We start from the raw sequence: 18,275 nt of genomic DNA on the forward strand, positions 1-18,275 counted from the left end.
GGTATGAGACAGGCTGGCCAAGACCCACTAAGCTGTTGAGATCCAGGAAAAAACCAAGGGGACTGAGGAGCATCTGTTCCCCCAACATGCTTGGCTGTTTGCGATGCCACGTGGCATCACACAGCTCGGAGGGTACTTGGTATGTTCCTTCTTGTTGAAACCCAAAAGGCTGGGAAATGGGGTTTATCCATGATGGAAACCATAGCGGTGGCCAGGCCTGGGCCGACAGGACTTGATGGTTTTGCTTCATGAAACCATGGTTCCAACCCAGCCTTGGACCACGATGCTGGAGCAGTAGGTGCATGGGGACAGTCCCCTGCCCTGGGAGTTTGTGTCCAGCTCACGCTGGAGCATCAGTCTCATAGCAGGGTCAGTTTGAGCCTTTATTTCTTACTGGCGTAATTGTAAGCATGGAGAATGGGGTGACCCTCAATAAGGGTGAAGGCAGAAGCAGGGCAAGCAATCATGGGGAAAACATCACAAAATGGTCTCCCAGGATGAGCTCCCGTTTTGCCTTTTGGGAGCCAAAGCTAAGAAAGGATAAAAAACCCTTTTCTGTTGATGCGGGGCCACCTCCGTGCAAATAATCCCTCCCTGCTCTTCCCTCAGCTATTTTTTTCCCTCCGCTGACTCCCTCCACTACTTTCTATATTGACTTGGCGTCTCGGACAGGTCAGCTGTGACAGCCGCCGTGATACAAGATGTGCCAGCTCAGGCTAAGTTAGTTCAGACAAATAATATCTCCAAGGCTGACTCCGTACAGCTGACTTGGTTGGGAACAAGTAGCTGCAAAAGCCCTTGACAGAGCATATGAGGCTTTCCAGGATCTGGCAATACTTTTAAGAAGTCACCAGGGAGACGTGAAAAATGCAGACAGCTTCCAGAAATTCTTCTGTATTTCTTATTTCATTGTGAAGGATGGTGGTGGCGAGATCATGTCTGCCCGCCCACGGCCAAGGGACTGCTCAGGGCAGCTGCAGGGTGGCAAGTCGGGGGTGGGGAAAGGAAAACTGACTGTATTGAAAATGGAGAGCCCTGACGAAGCTGTCACGTACTTCCCTGGTGGGGCTAAGGCTTCGATGGATTCACAGAATCCCAGACTCACAGCCTGGGAGGGGTTGGCAGGGCCCTCTGGAGCTCACCCCGTCCCACCCCTGCTGGAGCAGGGACCCCCAGAGCAGGGGCACAGGGCCGCGTCCAGGCGGGGGGTGAATGTCCCCAGGGAAGGGACCCCACAGCCTCTCTGGGCAGCCTGTGCCCCTGCTCTGGCACCCGCACAGGGAAGGGGTTTGTCCTCATGTTCAGGGGGAACTTCCCGTGTTCCAGCTTGTGCCCGTGGCCCCTTGGCCTGGCGTTGGGCACCACTGAAAAGAGCCCGGCCCCATCCCCCTGACACCCACCCTTCAGATATTTATAAGCATGGATGAGATCCCCCCTCAGCCTTCTCTTCTCCAGGCTGAACAAACCCAAGTCTCTCAGCCTTTCCTCACAAGGGAGATGCTCCAGGCCCTGATCATCTTGGTAGCTCTGCGCTGGCCTTGCTCAAGCAGTTCCCACATCCTTCTTAAACTGGGGGGCCCAAAACTGGGCACAGTACACCAAATGTGGTCTCACTAGGGTTGTAAGGAGGCTCTGCAGATAGCTATGAATATATGGAGTTATAACAAAGTATGGTTTTGGAAGGAAAAGAGAAAAGTTGTTTGTGGTAGAATCTGCTGCAGTGAGAAATGCTCCATCCCTCTCTGCCAAAGCACCCAAGGGAAGGTTTTGGGGCTGGGGGCGCCTGGGTTTACCCACTTCAGTGATGCCCATTTTGTTTTTCCTTTCCTCTTGTTTTTCTTGGCCTCTTGGGACAGACCTCGTGTCCACAAAGACTTGCTTAGATTTACTTTGCCAATAGCAGGTTGTTCATAAAAGCTTTTCTCTTGAAGCTGCGTTTTAAGAGCTTCCTATTGTTTACCCAGAGATAATTCTCCATCGATGTCATTTAATTAATCCGTCTGGCGTTTGGGTCATGCAACAGCTCTTTGCTTCCAAGTGCGCCATCCCTTGGAGCCCTTGTTTCAAACACAGCCCATTTTGGCTGCAAGAGCTGTTTCTGCTGCAGCCGAGCATCGCTCCCCGTTTGCATCCTGTGCAGGCAGGTCCCTTGCTGCAGCAGCTTTGCATCCCCAGGCCACTGCAATCCCTGCAGCATCCTGACCCTCAGCAGCATCCCCAGCCCTACACAGAGTCTACCGAGGCTCCCAGCCCCTCACCTGCCTGCAAGCGTGGCCTCCTTCCCCTGCTGCCTGCAGGATGCTGCCATGCGCCCGCTCTCGGTTTTCCTGCATAGGAATTGCACGGATCAAACTAAAATTCCCTTTTTATAGGTAGGTTTGGTGTCAAAATCTCTCTCAAGTCCACTTGAAGGAGTTTCTGAAATAGTCTTTCTCATTGGTGCCGCTAAGCAAATAGAGCTGCGTGTGTTTATATGCTGGATGTGCAGGATATCATTGGGAACTGAAATTGCATCAAATAAATTCCTTGAAATGGAGAGAAGGAAAATCTTTATTCAGTGAGCTGCTCAAATGGAGTGCTAAAGAACCGAGCCTTTTAGGGAATGTGTCAAATTAATTACAAAATAAGGCCTTTACATTTCTGAGCAGCTGGTTTTTACATTTTTAGAGTTGGATTTTGGTCATGATTACTTTAGGCTTACTCCTGTGAAGCGAACCATTAAACAAGACCAAGGGAAAGCTAAGGGAGTCATGGCATCTGTAATTCCAGGGCCGGACTGGGGTGTTCATCCTGAGGGTTCAGGGATTTTGGTCCTCCGTGTGTGTGTGTGTGTGTGTATATATATATAGTGGGTATTTTCTCCTTGAGAAAGTGTTTTCTGGTGCTTTTATTAGTTAGGAGGGCAGGGACCAATGCATGCTACCTGCATAAAATTTAAAAGGCAAAAAGAAGACAGGTATAAAGACATTTTATGTAGTTGCTTTTGGAAGCCTTTGCACTGCGCTTCTAGGGACATTTGCTTTTGGATCAGAGGATGTTCCCACCGCTGGTGGCATCTGGGCTTCTTCAGAGCACATTTGGTTGCTGCGCTGTGAACTTAACAGCCGGCGAGGGCAAAGCGATGCTGTCCAGCGGCATCAAAGGGAGAGCTTGAAAGTAAAAATATATAGTTGTTTTGAGTGCAGGTTCTCAAAACTCTGCATTATTGTGATCTTCTGCTTCTGCAGCAGCAGCCGGTGGCTTTTACAGCAGGGTGGTGGGTTTTGTCCGACAAATGCTGCTCCCTCCCAGCATCAGCTTGGCCAGCGGCAACGCGCTTCTGCCCGTACATTAGAAAGAGAAGTCTCTCTATAGGTGCTTGGATACCAAACTGTCATGTTTGGAGGGGGGACGGGTAATTGGACCAAGGATTTGGCACTCGGTGCCGAAAGGGTCTTTGCGGTGCAACTAGGACCCTCATCTCAGCCTCGGAGCTGGAAGAGGCAGCGTGGTTCGGGGGCTGGCAGGTTCTGGTGGAGACGCATATATAAATATACTTGGCAAGCTAATTAAAAGGATATATTTTTTTTCTACTTTAAAACCATGCTGTGTGCGCCGAACAAACTCATTTCCTTGCCTGGGTTATGAACATCTTCTGAGGTTATTACGAGCTAGAAGCAACTAAAAGCACTGAAATGGGCCACGTTGGCTTCATTTTCACGTGTGCTCAGCTCCAGGTACCAGATCTCTGGCTCCAGGATGCTCCAGGGAGCTGAGGGGTGGTTTGTGTCTGGCAAAGGTTTAATTGCGCTTTTTCATACCTCCTACAGCTCGGGGTCTGTCTCTCATCTGCACCAAGGGGCAGGCAGTGCATGGTTTGAATATTTCTATATCTAAATATTTTTTAAAGGAAAAAAAAAAACATCTGGGAAACTATGATGGTCCATAAAGTGCTTTGAGTCCCCCTTGAGTGTGAAACGTGCTGCAAAAATGTAAAAAAGGACCTGGTGGGTACTTAAGCCCTTTGGTAGTGAGTAAATAGACTTTAAACTGTGGTGGACCATGAATAGGCTCTATGGAGGTCTCCGCCAAAAATATCTGAGGGTTGGTCTTGAGGAGGGATGCAGATGAGATGCCCAGCTCCCTCATGTCCTGTTCCACCCTGTGTTTGCTGTAATAAAGGGATATCCCTTACTTTCTCTTGCCTTGCTGCGTTTCACACTTGCATTTATAAAGCAAATTATCCCTGTCCCAGGGTCTGGGGACATCCTTGGGCAATGCCACTCCCCGTGGGATCACTGGTGTCATTATAATTAACCTGAAATTCCACATGCATCGGGATCTCTCGGGAAGGGTTTGAGTCAAATAAAGAGTTAAGAGATTAAAAAAAAACACCCTGCCTTTGGACTAATCAGGCTTTCGTCCATCATCAGTGATGGAGGGGGGACACAGCCACAGAGGAGATGCTCGTGCCTGGCCGGTGCTTCGTCTCTTGCACTAGATACCGTGTTGCTGCCGCTCAGCTGAGGGCTGTGTGCAGCAGGTCCTTTAACACACCCCAGCTCGTGGCGAGAGCCGGGGTTTCGCTGTGTGCGTCTGGTCCTGGGGCTTCGATCGAGTCATTTGGAGGTAGTTCCTAAAATCCCCCGTGTAACTCAAAGCACCGGCTCTCTGCCGCGGGGTGCTGTGTCCCACTGCCTTTCTGGAACGGTGAGGGGCTCCTTGGAGCTGTGGCTGTACAAATAATAAACAGCAGCTATAAAATCACTCGCTGAATCAGCTACTTCAGCAGTAATTTAGATTAAAAGGCTAACTGAGGTTAATCCTTTAGCCAAAGGATGCTTACAGAGTGTCTGTGCTGCTCTGGCTGCGGACTGTGGAGCGGGTACTTGTGTGAAGTTCGGGAACAGAGAATGCAACATTATTTTGTTGCTGGCTTGTTTTTTGTAGTGGTTTTGTTTGTTTGGTTGGTTTTTAATTTCCCCTGGAAAAATATTCCTGTCCTTTTCATAGCGTCTTTTTAGGGCTGTCTCCAAAAAGCTGTCATGCAACAACCATGCTACATGTACGTTTGCTGTGAACAGCAGAGCCCGGCCGTTGCTGCTTGCCTGATTATATCAGCGTATATATTCCATACTCCAAATCTGATTCAATCCCACATAGAAAGTTATCAAGAACGATTTATATTAACCCAGTGGGAGTCAAGTGGATTTGCCGAGAGCGTTTTCTTTGCCGCGCTGCTGTCGTGGCTGGAGATCTCGCTGCACAGGCCCCTTGGCGGGGACCGCGATGCTGGGGTGCAGCCCATGCTGGGCTGCGATACCCCGTGCCGTGCTCTCCTCCAGCGCCGCTCTGCTCTAAAATCTGACTGTAAAAACACCAACAAATCATGCCTGCTTTACTGCCACTCACTGATTTCTAGATCCAATCTGCCCCATTTACAAGCGTGAATTCTTTTTCCCTGCCTGCCAGTACCAATCTGCCCTGGAATCAGAAAGTTAAGTTTGTCATGTCCTTGGCAATGATGAGGATATAAACTTGTAGTTGCACCCCTGGGTGAGTGTTTGTGGCTGAAAAATGGGCCAGTAAACAGGGCTGCTGCTGCCCCCAGCTGCGCTGGCTCTGCCCAGCTGGAAGTGGGGGAAAAGAGCGAAAAGGTTTGACTTCTTAGTCAAATAATTCAATAGGTCAATCTTTGGCCTATAGACAGCCAGCCGAGCAGGAAGGGGCCATGGTTACTAATGCCCTTTTTGCAAGAAATTCACTCGAATTTTCAAGCACAGCATTTTTTTATACCTTGCTATAAACCAGTGGCTGTATAGAGCTGTCCCTCTTGTCCCATGTGGTTTAAATGGATGGATCCGTCCTGGGGAAACAGGTGCTTGGGTGCAACAAATCCTGGTCATCATCAGGCTTAGGCTTAAAATGAACTGTATCTGTGTTTACATCTATCTGTACCTGTATATGTACCTCCATATGTACTTCCCTCCCTGCTTTGCCTTTCTCCACTGATTGCAGGAGTCTTGGTAGCAGGGTTTGGGTCCACATTTTACTGTAGAGGCCTGAATTTAGGTGAGATAAAATCTGCTTTAGCTGTTACTTTCCTATTTTCCCTGCTATAAGGGGACCATTTGTTTTGCAGCTTGTCATTGGCAGTAATTTGGTTCCAGCTGGGGATAGACCAGCCGACATCTTACTCTAGGTAATGCTGCTTCGTTTGTCGTATCTGCGGCTGCAGAAATCCCGCGATACCGTAACGCACCTGCGTGGCAGGGAGTGGAGAGGCGGAGCACGATGGGGTCAGGTGTGCGCAGCCCCGGGAGCGCAGCAGCCGCCTCCTGTGAGCCGATGCATGGAGGTTGTCTCGCTCTGCAAGGCAAGGTTGCATAGTAGTGTGTCAAAAGTGGTAGCATTTTACCTAATTAGAGGCCTGATTCAGCTCATGCTCGTCTGTAGCGAACTCCCACTGCCTGCGTTCGGCGCGGGATGGTATAAACACGGCTACAACGTCTGCGCTCCTCGTATTACCATAATTTCCAAGCACCTCGCAGGCATCAATGCAGGTGTCCTCACATACTCCTGTGGAGTCAGCCACTGCTGATAGCCCTATTTTACCTATCCACAGGCTGCATTTTCCCCGCAGGAGGTGAGAAACATGACAGCTGCCTGTCCTGGCAGCTCCACGCACTCAGAGGGTGTCCTTGAGAGGAGACTCGCCACCACGCTGACGGCACGTGCACGAGTGATGGGGAATTGCTCTGCGTGCACGAGCAACGGAGAACAGCTTTGCTTGCTGGGATTTTCTGCACTGGAGAGCACTGGGGCGTTGCTGGGAGGTCTGTGTGCAGCCAACGGGTGCGAGAAGGACACCATGCATACAGCCGCCCCAACATTCGCGCTTCCAAATGATGTAGCCGTCACAGGAAAGTCAAAGAGAGTGCTTTGTGCTGACTTTTGAGCAGCTCTAACTAAAACGCCGGCAAGTGCATTATGGAAATATCTTTCTCAATTGACTGTAGAGAGAACTTCGGAGCGTAAATGGTGGTGCTCCGAGTTATGGCTTGGACAGATGCCAGTGAGAACGTACAGTGCAATTCACACTGGCCATGGTGGCCAGGCTGGTCCTGAGCCTGTGCTGGGTGGGGACAGGCTTTGCTTTTCCTTGTGCGCCAAATATTTCACTTCATCCCGAAGTTGTCACACTCAGGGCTGTAACTAGTAAAAGCCTCCGCAGTTTTAAGCTTCGCTGGCTACAGAGATGCTGTTTTCAGTACGACATTTTGTACTTAATCTCCTCTGAGTAAGGACGAGGGAAGCGGTTGCTGCTTCTCCTTCAGAAAAGGCATGAGATGAAGTTGCTTCACTGGGAATATTTGGAGCTGTTTGTCCTTTTCATGCGGCTGATGCCTCCCTCCTGTGCTGGCTCTGCGGAAAGGCTGGACTTTCTAGGCAGGGAATGGCCTAAAAAACTCCAGATGTAAGAATTTGTAGCGAGGAGCAAACGCTTCTGGCGTTGGCTGGGGAGGAACCGTCATGCAGGTTCTCAGTATCTCGGGAGGGTTGTGGAGGGGCTGAAGGCCATGGCTGAGGAGTCTCCAGCCAGTCTCACCCTGGAGGACCAGGACAGACCGGCTCATGGGAGTTTCCCCATCCCTCCTTTGGCTGTGGGGTGCTGCTTGATGGTTTTAAGGTGCATGGGAGTTCTGAAAATGGTCAATCAGCATTTTCTGGAGAGCTCATTTGGTACGTGATATCCTTCCTTAGCTGGAGGGGTTTGGGTGTGACGCTGACGTTTCAAGGCCAAATGTTTTGTCCGCCCTCTTTGCTAAGATTCCATAGCACCTGCATGCTTGTCTTCACGTGGATGGGCGCCGAGGGGATCCGGGGCCTCCTGTGGCACGCTCTCGAGGTATTTTTGGCAGGGCCATTCAGCATCATTGCCGTTGTCAGTCCCAGAGCTGCTGCTGGGCTGGAGACAGAGCTGTGCTGCTCCTCGGTAGGGAGTTCAGCAAGGGTAATGAAGAACAATTCATTAAACGAATCAGTGGGGAGAGGTTAGGAAGACAGATTGTAATTATTATCTAAATGAATCCTGGCCTTCAAGCCGTGTGCTGGCACCTGTTAAAAGGCTCCGGGGCTCCTACTGCCGGGATGCGCAGAGCTCATCCGCGGGTTGCTGCTGGTGGAGGGACAGCCTTGGTGGTCACGAAGGAGGAAAGCAATACACCGTCACCCGCCTTTCTCCTCTTTCCACACCATCTGCTGCTTCCTGAGGGCATCGTCCAGGTTGTTGTCTCGTCTGACCTCGTTCCACCCAGGTGTGGTGATATCGTGGGCCGGGCCTGGCGTGTCTCGGGCCGTCGACCTCATTTCACCCGCGTACGATGCATGTTGGTACCTGCCGGGTGACCTCACGCTTGTGCTGGGGCACTGACCTCCATAACATTAGAAACTTCTTGTTAAAAACACCCCACTCTCCCCCCCCAAACCCCCCCCCCCCAAACCAGTAGAGAGTGGCGGCAGGCGTTCTGCATCAGGTTACTGAAGGACCGGTGGATCGTGTTTTGCAAACTGAGCCCTGGGAAATTAAGAGATGCTCATGGGTTAATTTCTGTTCATGTGGGAGAGAAACCTTTGTGGGAACATGCAGATATTGTTTCCTACGACTGATAACTTGCGGTCCGGTGGGACAGAGCTCCTGTCGCATTGTTCTGCGTCAGTTTGTTATGTGTGGAAGTAATTAGGGCTTGATGGGGATCAGAGAGAGGGTAGCAGTTTTCTTAGTTTATGGATCAACATAATTCTCAAATATTTGGAGCTTCACCATTATAGTTTATTCATTTGCTGCCAGAATATTAGTGCTATATTTCTTTTTAAATATCCACTCAACCAGTGCTAAATTGCAGTGATGGCTGTGGAGGTGATTTATGCCAGCTATAAGGACCCTCCATAAGCACTCACCGCTCAAACCAATGCTTGCACCAATGTGCCATTACAGGGAGGGGCCGATTGCACAAATAATAAGAAAATGGCAATATTTCTCAGCGAGTTAAACCTGTCGGCCTGTCGCGCCTCTGCGTTAGTGCTGCTAGAGTGTAACTGTTCTTGAAGGGTGGAATACTGGGGTATGAATTGTGATCCGCTGGGCAACGTTTAATGCCATCCTATAAAATAAACAAATTAAAAAGAGAGTTGGTCCTGTCCAGTGGCAAAAACTGGTTTTGAAGACGGAGATCGATGTGTGAGGAGAATTAAGCGTTATGTAGCAGGTTGTTGGCAATGGTAGACTATTACATTTGGGATGCTGGCCGCTGCTAGTTTGTAAAAGAAATAACATTAATGCCAGTACAAGGCTATCTTAGCCTCAGGCGGTACCTAGGACCTCAATAACTTCTTATTTGAAAGCAGCAGACTTGTATAAAACCAGAGCTGACATCCCTGCTGTTCCCATACAGTCGTGCGACAGTGGTGCCCAGAGGGGTGCAGGCAGACATCGAACTGATTTCAGCGAAGCATCTCCTTGCCTTGCCTTGCAGAGTTGCTTGACAAGCCCCGCTGGGATATCTCAGTCTTGGAGGCCGAAAGGAAAACCCTGTCCTTGTAAACACATCTCTGACAACTTTTATGGCTCTGCTTTCCGGAGGGAGCTCCATCCCCATTATTCTTCTCCGTTGCGAGATTAAACCTGACACCATGAAGGATGGATAATATTTTGCTTGTCTGACATGTTTCTGTGCCAGGTTTCTGATAATACAAAACAAACACGAATTTAAAGAGAAATCCATGGCTAACCTTTGAGGGGGAGAAGGTAACAAAGTATGTCATCTATATGCGTTTTCCCTCCTGGCTTACGTTAATGTTTGAAAGAGCCGTGCCTTGTCTTACGGTTTCTTGAGGCCGACTGACCAAGTCACCGTTTGAATACATGGGTCTGTGAGTTTTTTGTGTTACCGCAGTGTTTTTGTAGGACTGAGGTACATAATCCTCTCCAACGAAGAAGATGCTCATTTAGGCTTGCATCTCCCTCTGCGTGAGATAAGGACTTGGTTCCTTCTTTCCTTCTGCGCTTCAGTTCGGAAGGGAGGTGAAGCCCTTTCTGCCCGTTAGGTGTGGATTCCCTCCTTACGACGCTGTCATTGCAGGCTTGTTCTCCTTTGGAAAGAGATCCTCTTGGGATGTGACGCTTCAGAAACCTGTTTATTGTAGGCATCCGTTGCGATTTGCTCTTCGCAGCCATCATTTCATTTTAAATAACGTACTGCTGCCTCCTGCCAGGGTGTGAACAAATGGGCCATCGTGATGTGCTTGCACGGAGCCAACCGGACCGTGCTGTTCCTTGCACCTCGAGTGAAATAATGACATGGCTCAATGCCACCGTTGGCTCAGCAGGTGCCACGGGAGAGCTGGTAGCTATGGGAATGCGTCGCTGTGCCAAAAATTCAGAAATAAGGTCGTCTTTCCTCCTAAGCAGGATCTTTTTCCCATCATCTCATGTACGTTCCTGCCCAAACCCATCTCTGTTCTCCCCAGGCCCTTTCAGCTTCGTGCTCCCCTTCTCCTGGACCTGTCTGCAAGGTCCCTTCATTTTCCTCTTTGCTCCATGATGCTGTTGGTTGTGGTTTGATAGGACACATGTCTCTGAACCTTTGTGTACTGCAATTGTGGAGAAAATGGTCGTGAAGGATGTTAATTCGCTCTCTTTTCAATGGCTAGTACCTTAATCTGACAACTAATGTCTTGCCTTGTCAGTGAGCTCTAGCCTGCGTCTTTGTCCGGATTTAGAAAAGTAATTTACAGACTTCAAATTACTTGCTTTTACCATCATTTTGCTCCATATTGAGAGGATAATTTATCAGCAGATATGCTTGTTCTGTGTATGCTGGTTATAAACTGTGAAATACCTTTTTCTCTATTACTCTGGTCAGGCTTGCTTGCATTTTGAATATCAGTCTTTTTTGCCCTGTTGGTTTGACACACAGCAGGATATACATTGGTGTCTCGGCGCTTTTGATGGCGCTGACTTCTGTTTCGTACGTGCAGCCTGTTTGAGATACCCATGCTCTGCTTTTTAATTTCACAGGATACAGGATTTTTTCCCTTTACGTGCTAAAGAAGGGCTCATTGTGTCACTCAAATACTATTTCACAGATTTTGAACGCGTTTATCATTGTACTGAAATGGGGATTTTCAGATGAGCTGACAAAGAAGTGGTCCATCAAGGAAAAAAAATTGGTATTTTTATAGACTATTCTCAAGGTACGTGTTTGTATTTTTGTTTTTGGCTTGTGCTGGACCTTCGTTTTATTGCAAGTTACAACATTACTAACAGCAAGGAGTGCTGTTTTCCCCTAAGACAAATAAACTGAGGTTAAATCATTCTGCTCTGCCTCGTGTTTACTGTCTCGGGTGTATCATGGCACTTAGTATATACTGATGTTGCCCTTTCCGAACAGCTCTACCCTTCTGTCCTGATGATCTGATAACGCTCTGAATCCTCCCCTGTTATCAGGGAGTTCAAAAGAGCCCAAAACCAAGAGGATCCCCTGAAAAAAAGTTGTATCTTCCCAAATAATCATTCATAGCAAAGGTGAAAAGGTGAGGACCAGCACAACCCCATTTAATGTGAGTTGAAATGAACGCATATGGGGTTCTGAACTTGGCAATGTCTTTTTAAGTGCTGTTATAAATAGTCTTTTATAGCTTCTTAGGGAAAGATGGAAGCCCTTGTGGCTGAGGCTCGAGAGGGGTACCCGCGGTTGTGCCGTGCCATAGCCTGCCGCCACCGTGGGCACTGAGCAGCGTGGCTGAGACCCGCTGTGCCCGGCTCGGCTGCGTGCAGGCAGGATTTATACCTGGGGGTGCCATATATAGCTATAAATGTCACCTATAGGTACATATATATGGCATTTCTCTATGGTTTGGTAGGAGGCTGTCCACAGGGGCACGCGCTGCCCGGGGTTTCTCCCAGCAGAGGAGGTGGAAGGAGCCTGCCCCAGGTTTGAGGGAGGAGGTAGCTGGCCCTGGGGCAGTGGAGGGGAGGGGATGGAGGAACGGCCCGTCCTTTTCAAGTCACCATTTGATTTCTTTTTCTGGGATTGGGGTCCCAGACACGCAGCTGAAGTGAGCCTCGGGCCCCTGTCACGTTAGGTCTTGTTTGTTGGATAAACATCCTAACTCCTCCGAACTGGAGGTTTTACACTTAAAATTTTATAGCTGCAAAGGGCCGTATAAAAAACCCCATAAAATTGCCTGGATTTATTTGGCTAAAGACTGCACTGGGTACATCAGCATCTAAATCCTTATTCAGCATTTACGTTGCGCTGTTGCTCTCTATATAAGCTTGCTTGTCCTGTGATTTTCACTAATGTAAGTTTTGTTTTTGCTGTATTTTAAAGTATCCTAATTAGATATTTTTGACTTCTGCCTTCAAAGCCTATCTGGGAAAACCCATCTACGGGCACTGGCTGCTAACCCAGGCTTACTGTTGTTCAGCTTATCTTTCCAGCTTGAATGGTTTAATAGGTCAGTCAAGTATTAAAATGGAATTTTCACTTGGATATTAAGTCTTTTTTAAAGGGCATATTTTTTTTTCCTGCACATGCTTCATATCTCTGTGTCCCTTTTGCTCCGATTGGAGGTTTTTAACTTGAATATGATTTCATATTTCTCTTTTTTCCCCTGTTTCCCTGATGTTGTGATTGTGAGGCATATGTCAATATTTGAGGAGAATAAATTGCTGATGACTCCAGCTTCTGTTTGGTTTTATGAATCATCTTGGGGTCGTATGATCTGCGTTAGGGACGTGCGATTTCGGGCAGGGCTGCAGCCAGCCAGCGCGCTGCTCGGTGTTGGGCTCCCCCCGCTCTGAATGGTCATTAACCGATGTTTGCCAGTTGCCCACTGATTGCAAAACCTGGACTTGTCAGAGCCGTGAAGCAGCAGAGTGACTCGAAGACGACACACGCTCCCCGTTTCACATTGGTGCTTGTCAGGAGTCACCACGTGCAATGCGTAGGGGATTTCTGAATGGCTCTGAGCCATTTTGTCCTCTTTCAGTATAGGAAGCAGTCCCGCATATCTGCATGTCCAGTCTGTCGGTGCAAGGCATAGGAGGGACTTGGGGTGTTTTAATCGTTGGTTGTCCGTGTGTTCTCCCAGTGAAGGGGAAGGCTGAGTGCAGGACTTGGCAATGCCCGAGACTGGCAATGCCACTGGGGGCAAAGATGTCGCATCTCCGCTCCCCACCAAGAGCTGCTGGTGGCCTGGCAGCCCCCACCTGGGCTTTGCCCAGAGTTTCTTTCAAGAGACAGGCCAAAATGAGACTAAAGAAAGATCAAAAGCCATGGAGGAAATCTTCCCTCGTTTGCCCAAGTGTTTTTAACTCTTATTATTTGCCAAGTAGTGGTGGCGCGAGGAGTTAATGGGATATTGCATTTGTTTGTCGGGAGAGCACAGGCGTCGTTCGCATTGCTCCCGTCGGGTGGAAAGCAGCGGGCATGATGTGCCTGCAGCGTTTGAGATTCAGCAGCTGGAGGAACATGGAGTAAGCGTGGGCTCCAGCGCTGGTGTTTCCATGCTTTGGGCATGAGCCCGCCTCTAGGCGTGCAGCCGTGAGCGGGCAGCGGCGGGGGACTGAGGGGCCTCGCACAAAAGGTGGAATTACATTATATTTTAGTACAAGCTCAAACACAGCGTGTACGTGCGATTCTTGGAGACTTAACGTGATATGACTCTGGCGAGCTGCTGAAGACATTTGTTCGCGGCTCTAAATCGGCTTTCCCTTCCTCTCTTCCATCTTTTATTTTCTGTAAGGAGAGCACAATATGCTAAATGATTAAACTGGATTAGATTTATTTGCAGACATTTCCCTTTGAGCTGCGGCGCATGGCCGTTTCTCATCCCTCTGCCTGCGATCGGGTGGGAAGAGGCATCGATTATATGGGAAATATTATATTATTTCTCTCTTTTCTCCCCGCAGGTGTTTACAAAATATGGGAAGTGCTACATGTTTAACTCAGGAGAAGAAGGACGGCCTCTTCTTACCACGGTTAAGGGTGGGACAGGCAATGGACTGGAAATCATGCTAGACATACAGCAGGATGAATATTTGCCAATATGGGGAGAAACAGGTAAGATCACCTTTTTCTTTCTGCAAACATCTATGTACTGGTGGGTTTTTTTGGAGACACCATCCTGTCCTCCCCAACCAATGTCTAAATCTAATAGCTCTTGAAAGCAAGAGGAGCTCAGTCTGTACAGAAACAAGTTGCTTTTCTTCTCAGTGTCTGCAGCTGCCAGTTGGGACCAGCATTTCCATAGTTCAGCTCATCAGCGAGTGTCTTGGCACCAAAGTTTGCCAAACAGGAGTCTCACCGCCTGTCCTGGGACAAGGGTGGGCACCTGTGGGTGGCAAGAGGTGTGGTGTCTCCTCCAGATGCTCCAGCACATCCCTTTTCCCAGAAAGGCATTTCTGGGAGGCCGTGTTCAAGGTGGGCCTCCAGCTGCTGTCTGTGTTTTCCTCCTCCTTGAAATTTGGAGACCTTCGTTGCCCTAATTGTTGTCTTTGCACGGATTAGTGCACCCAGGGAAGGACCAAGGGCTCGGCTCATTGCACTCGGAGCATTTGGGATGAACAGCATCTGTCCCCTAACGAACCCTACTGGGTCAGGCGTCTTCTGGAGAGCCAATGTGCTGCCCTGCAGCCCTCTAGCCCTGGCGCAGGGAAGGGCAGAAGGTACTGACCAGGAGGGCTCTGTGTGCTGCCTCGCCGCCCTCGTGGGCTGGGGTGGCAGCCCTTGGAGTGGACATGGATGTGGAAACGCTGTCTCCAGCAAGGGCAGCTCAGCGGCTCCCGGCATCCCAGCTGAGCTGCCATGGTGGGAGTTACTGGCAATGCTGGTGCCGGTTTCTTTAATGAACCCTGCTGCAAAAATGGCAGGTGAGAGGCTGGACTCTGCAAGAGGGGTGGCACGGGCAGGGGACAGCCTGGGGAGTGGCACGTGCCACCAAAGGCACCTATTCAGAGCAAGCCTTATCACTTCTTCAGCAGTGGTGGCTGGAGTTTTCATGAACCCGTGCTGGCACTTTAAACAAAACATCAAAAAAAAAAAGTCTGAAAAATTGCCAGCCTCTCTGTTTCTGTGGCAGTTGCGAGGCAGAGCGTTGCGGTTGGAGTTTTTCAGGATGAGGTTGTGTTTATTTTTGGGTATCAGGAAAGCAAGAGGAGCAAATATCACTTAAGGTTCTGTGTTGCCATCACTCGTCATCCTGTGCAAATGAGGCCCTTCGAGCACCTTTCAAACTTCTGCTCAATAGCAAAGAGGAGAGTTGGTTGCCGTCATTCAGAACTTAAAATTTATTTGTGTGGTGTTTGATTCTTAAGATTTAAACAGATTCCTACGGTCCCATCAATCATTTAAAATTGCACAGGCTTTTATAGCAAGAGCTTTTTCTCCCAGATTTTATCTTGTACTCAAAGTCAGCCTGATCTGGCCCGGTTGAGGGGGAGGAGACGGTGATTTGAGATAATCATTTCTGACTTGTTGCATTTGTTTGAAGTCTTGTCCTTTTAAAGGCAAAACAGATTCACAATACCGAGTGGGAAGATGAAGTGCGTTTTCCACCTCTGATGCTTTATTGCTTCCAGGCTGCCTTGGGGGCAGGGAACCACCGCGCTGGCGGCTCAGGGGTGCAGCAGGCTCGGACAGCCACGCCACGAGCTGTGTGTGTTCAACCTTGCTGGGTTTTGGACCGTTCTGAGGTTCCCCATGGAGACACGGACCTTGTGGCACACCGTTCTCACTTTAGGCTTTTTTTTTTTTGAGTTGCCTTTTGGAGGACCTTTAGGAGGAAGCCATACAGAAATGCGTTGCCTTCAGAGCCGTGCTTTTCTATCGCTGCGGTGCTGGGGAAGGTGGATCGGTCTCAGATGGGTAAACCAGACTCTAATTACACAGGAGGCAAACAAAAAAAAGAAGCAAGTGGAGAAATAAACTGGGCAGACAAAAGATGAGGGAGGAGAATCAACCAGGTCTTGTTCTTGCTGTCTGGCAGGGAGGCCGGGCAGGAGAGACTGTGACAGCTGGGAGGAGATTTCCAGTCTGGTACCTCCATGTCTGTGAGCATCACTGTCATCCAGAGGTTAGGTGGGATGGCAGCTTCTGCTCCGGTCACTCTTTACAGCCAACTTTCAAGCCCTGCATGTGGCAAAGGTGCTTGAAACCTGGCTGTGGCTGTGGACTTGAAACCTGGGCAGGGGGGAGCAGGAAACAACCCCAAATGCATTAATTTCTTTTTCAAAAATCTTGTGGCTTTTAGGGTCTTTTGAGTTCAGGCTTGACTTTTGACCACGTGCAAGGGAGCAGTGTACTGGTTTGAATGTTTTCAAGATGCCTCTGATGACGTCCTGCCCCTCCATGGTCTCACTACTGTTAATCTCATGCATATTTAACTTAAATCTGTACTCAGCTAAAGATTAGAGCTGTAGGGAGGGATTATTACGTCCCTAGAACTGGGTTGATGTTATGGGGCTGGATTGCACAGGGATAGTTATTAAGATCTCTGACCATGAAATGCTAGAGGATTCAAGGCAAAACTATATAAATAGGGGTCTTGATTTGGTTAAATCTGTAGGAGAGCCTCCTGGACTCGTTGCAAGCAAATTTGGCTGTGTTCTTACAGGTCCAGGTAGAACTGGTACTTAACTTGGAAGCTCATAAAAACATTAATCGTTGCCTTTCAGCAAGAGACTTTTTCATCCTCCACATTCATATGGTGCCTTGTACAAGCCGCCTTCAATCTTCATTGAGCTCTCTGGACACTACCAGAATAAAAATATTAACTATAGTCGTTAATAGTTGTCGTTCCCATGGAAACACTTAACTCAGCTCTTGGTAGGTAAGTGATAGAGTTGATGATTTCCAAATATTTGCATAGTAATGTAAAAGTGTTTGGAATTCAGTCTTCTCAGCTGCTACCACTGGGACTGCACAAACTCGGCTCGCCAATGAAAAGCTTCGTCAAGGGCACGCAGCTCTTAGCGGTGAAGTTCAGCCGCGCTGTGGAGAGGGGTGGGGGCGGACATGGGGTGAGATCTTCACGTTGCAGTGCCGAAGCCACACGTAGGCAGGGGGTGGTCCAGCCATGGGGTACCTCCAGGATGGAAGGAGTTGAGTTTTTTCTTCCCAGTGAGTTCATATCTCCCTTATCACCTGAGCCGCTCCGTTCTCTCCTTAACTTTAACCTTCAGACACTTCTACAGACTGGCTTTGCTGCTCCATTTTCCCAGTAGCCACCCTGTACCAGCAGCTGGTCTTTTAGTTGCCTCTTAGGCAAGGATTTTTGTGTGGTTGGGTTACTCGACCTTTTTTGTCTAGTTTCCAACTTCCGCAATGTCCCTCAAATGTGGCGGCTCAAAACATTTCCTTTCCCAGCTGGTTGTCCCACGTTAATCCAAGTTTTCCCAGAACTGTCTAGAGCTGTCCCCACCGAGCTGCTGTCTGAGACATGGTGTTTGCACCCCATTAGGGCTTCACAGGTGCTGGAGGTGGACCAACCTCCATCACCACAGGGAGGTCTTCACAGGGAAAAGTATGCATTTCTCTGGCCCGTCGTGGTGGCCTTGGCTCCTGCTTCCTGCAAGGGTCTGTCCCATAGAAAACAACCACCCAAAGAACCCTCCAGGCCCCAGCTCACTGCGTCTCCAGTCCAACCATGGCTGGGACACCCCATGGGGCCTTTCCTCCTGCACCCCGCGCCGCTCAGGCCCTCGTTGGCACAGAGCAGTTGTGGTTCTCTTGGATGCAGGGCTGGTTTTTATCAATGCCAAGTTCAAACGGTGTCATCTTATTCTGTATTTCGTCCGGTAGCTGCTTTGCTTTTTGCTCCAGATTTGGAGATGCCGTAAAACCACATTCTCCTTCACAGCCCCGCATGAAAATAGTTGGCGCGTGGACTCAAAAAATCCTCATTTTGTTGCTGGCTGCATGCCTCAGGATCTCTGCTTTCTTTTTTAAACTGTTCTTTGCAATTCAAATAAGTGGAGAAGGAAAATATTGGTTCGTAGCTTGGGATAGGGCTGCTCCAGGAGCTGCTGCCACCATGTCATATTGGCATATGCTTTGTAATCCAAGAAGTGATTTAATTGTTACCGTCTCAGCAAACAAAATGACGTTTATTGTCGTTCTAAAAAGACCTTTACTGAGTATCCGTTAATATCTTGGGAAGCTGAAATATCTTGTCTAACAAGTTGCTTGTAATAGAAGAATATACCTTTTCCTTGACTGCCTGTGCAAGCC

At 48.9% G+C, this 18,275-nt stretch overlaps 1 protein-coding gene across 3 annotated transcripts in view; it reads left to right on the forward strand.

Annotated features, from left to right (window-relative positions):
- The window catches only part of LOC104050730 (acid-sensing ion channel 2), a 516,001-nt gene that overhangs the window by 452,375 nt on the left and 45,351 nt on the right, over positions 1-18,275 (forward strand). For all 3 annotated transcript variants that reach the window (XR_010376290.1, XM_064473186.1, XM_064473185.1), the window contains exon 2: positions 13,958-14,108. Coding sequence is in view for 2 of the 3 variants with exons in the window: in XM_064473186.1 (XP_064329256.1) it covers positions 13,958-14,108 (151 nt within the window). In the remaining variant the exon portion in view is untranslated. The remainder of the gene's footprint in view (positions 1-13,957; positions 14,109-18,275) is intronic.

The sequence above is a fragment of the Phalacrocorax carbo genome, chromosome 25 (assembly GCF_963921805.1).
Source record: "Phalacrocorax carbo chromosome 25, bPhaCar2.1, whole genome shotgun sequence".
NCBI lineage: Eukaryota > Metazoa > Chordata > Aves > Suliformes > Phalacrocoracidae > Phalacrocorax > Phalacrocorax carbo.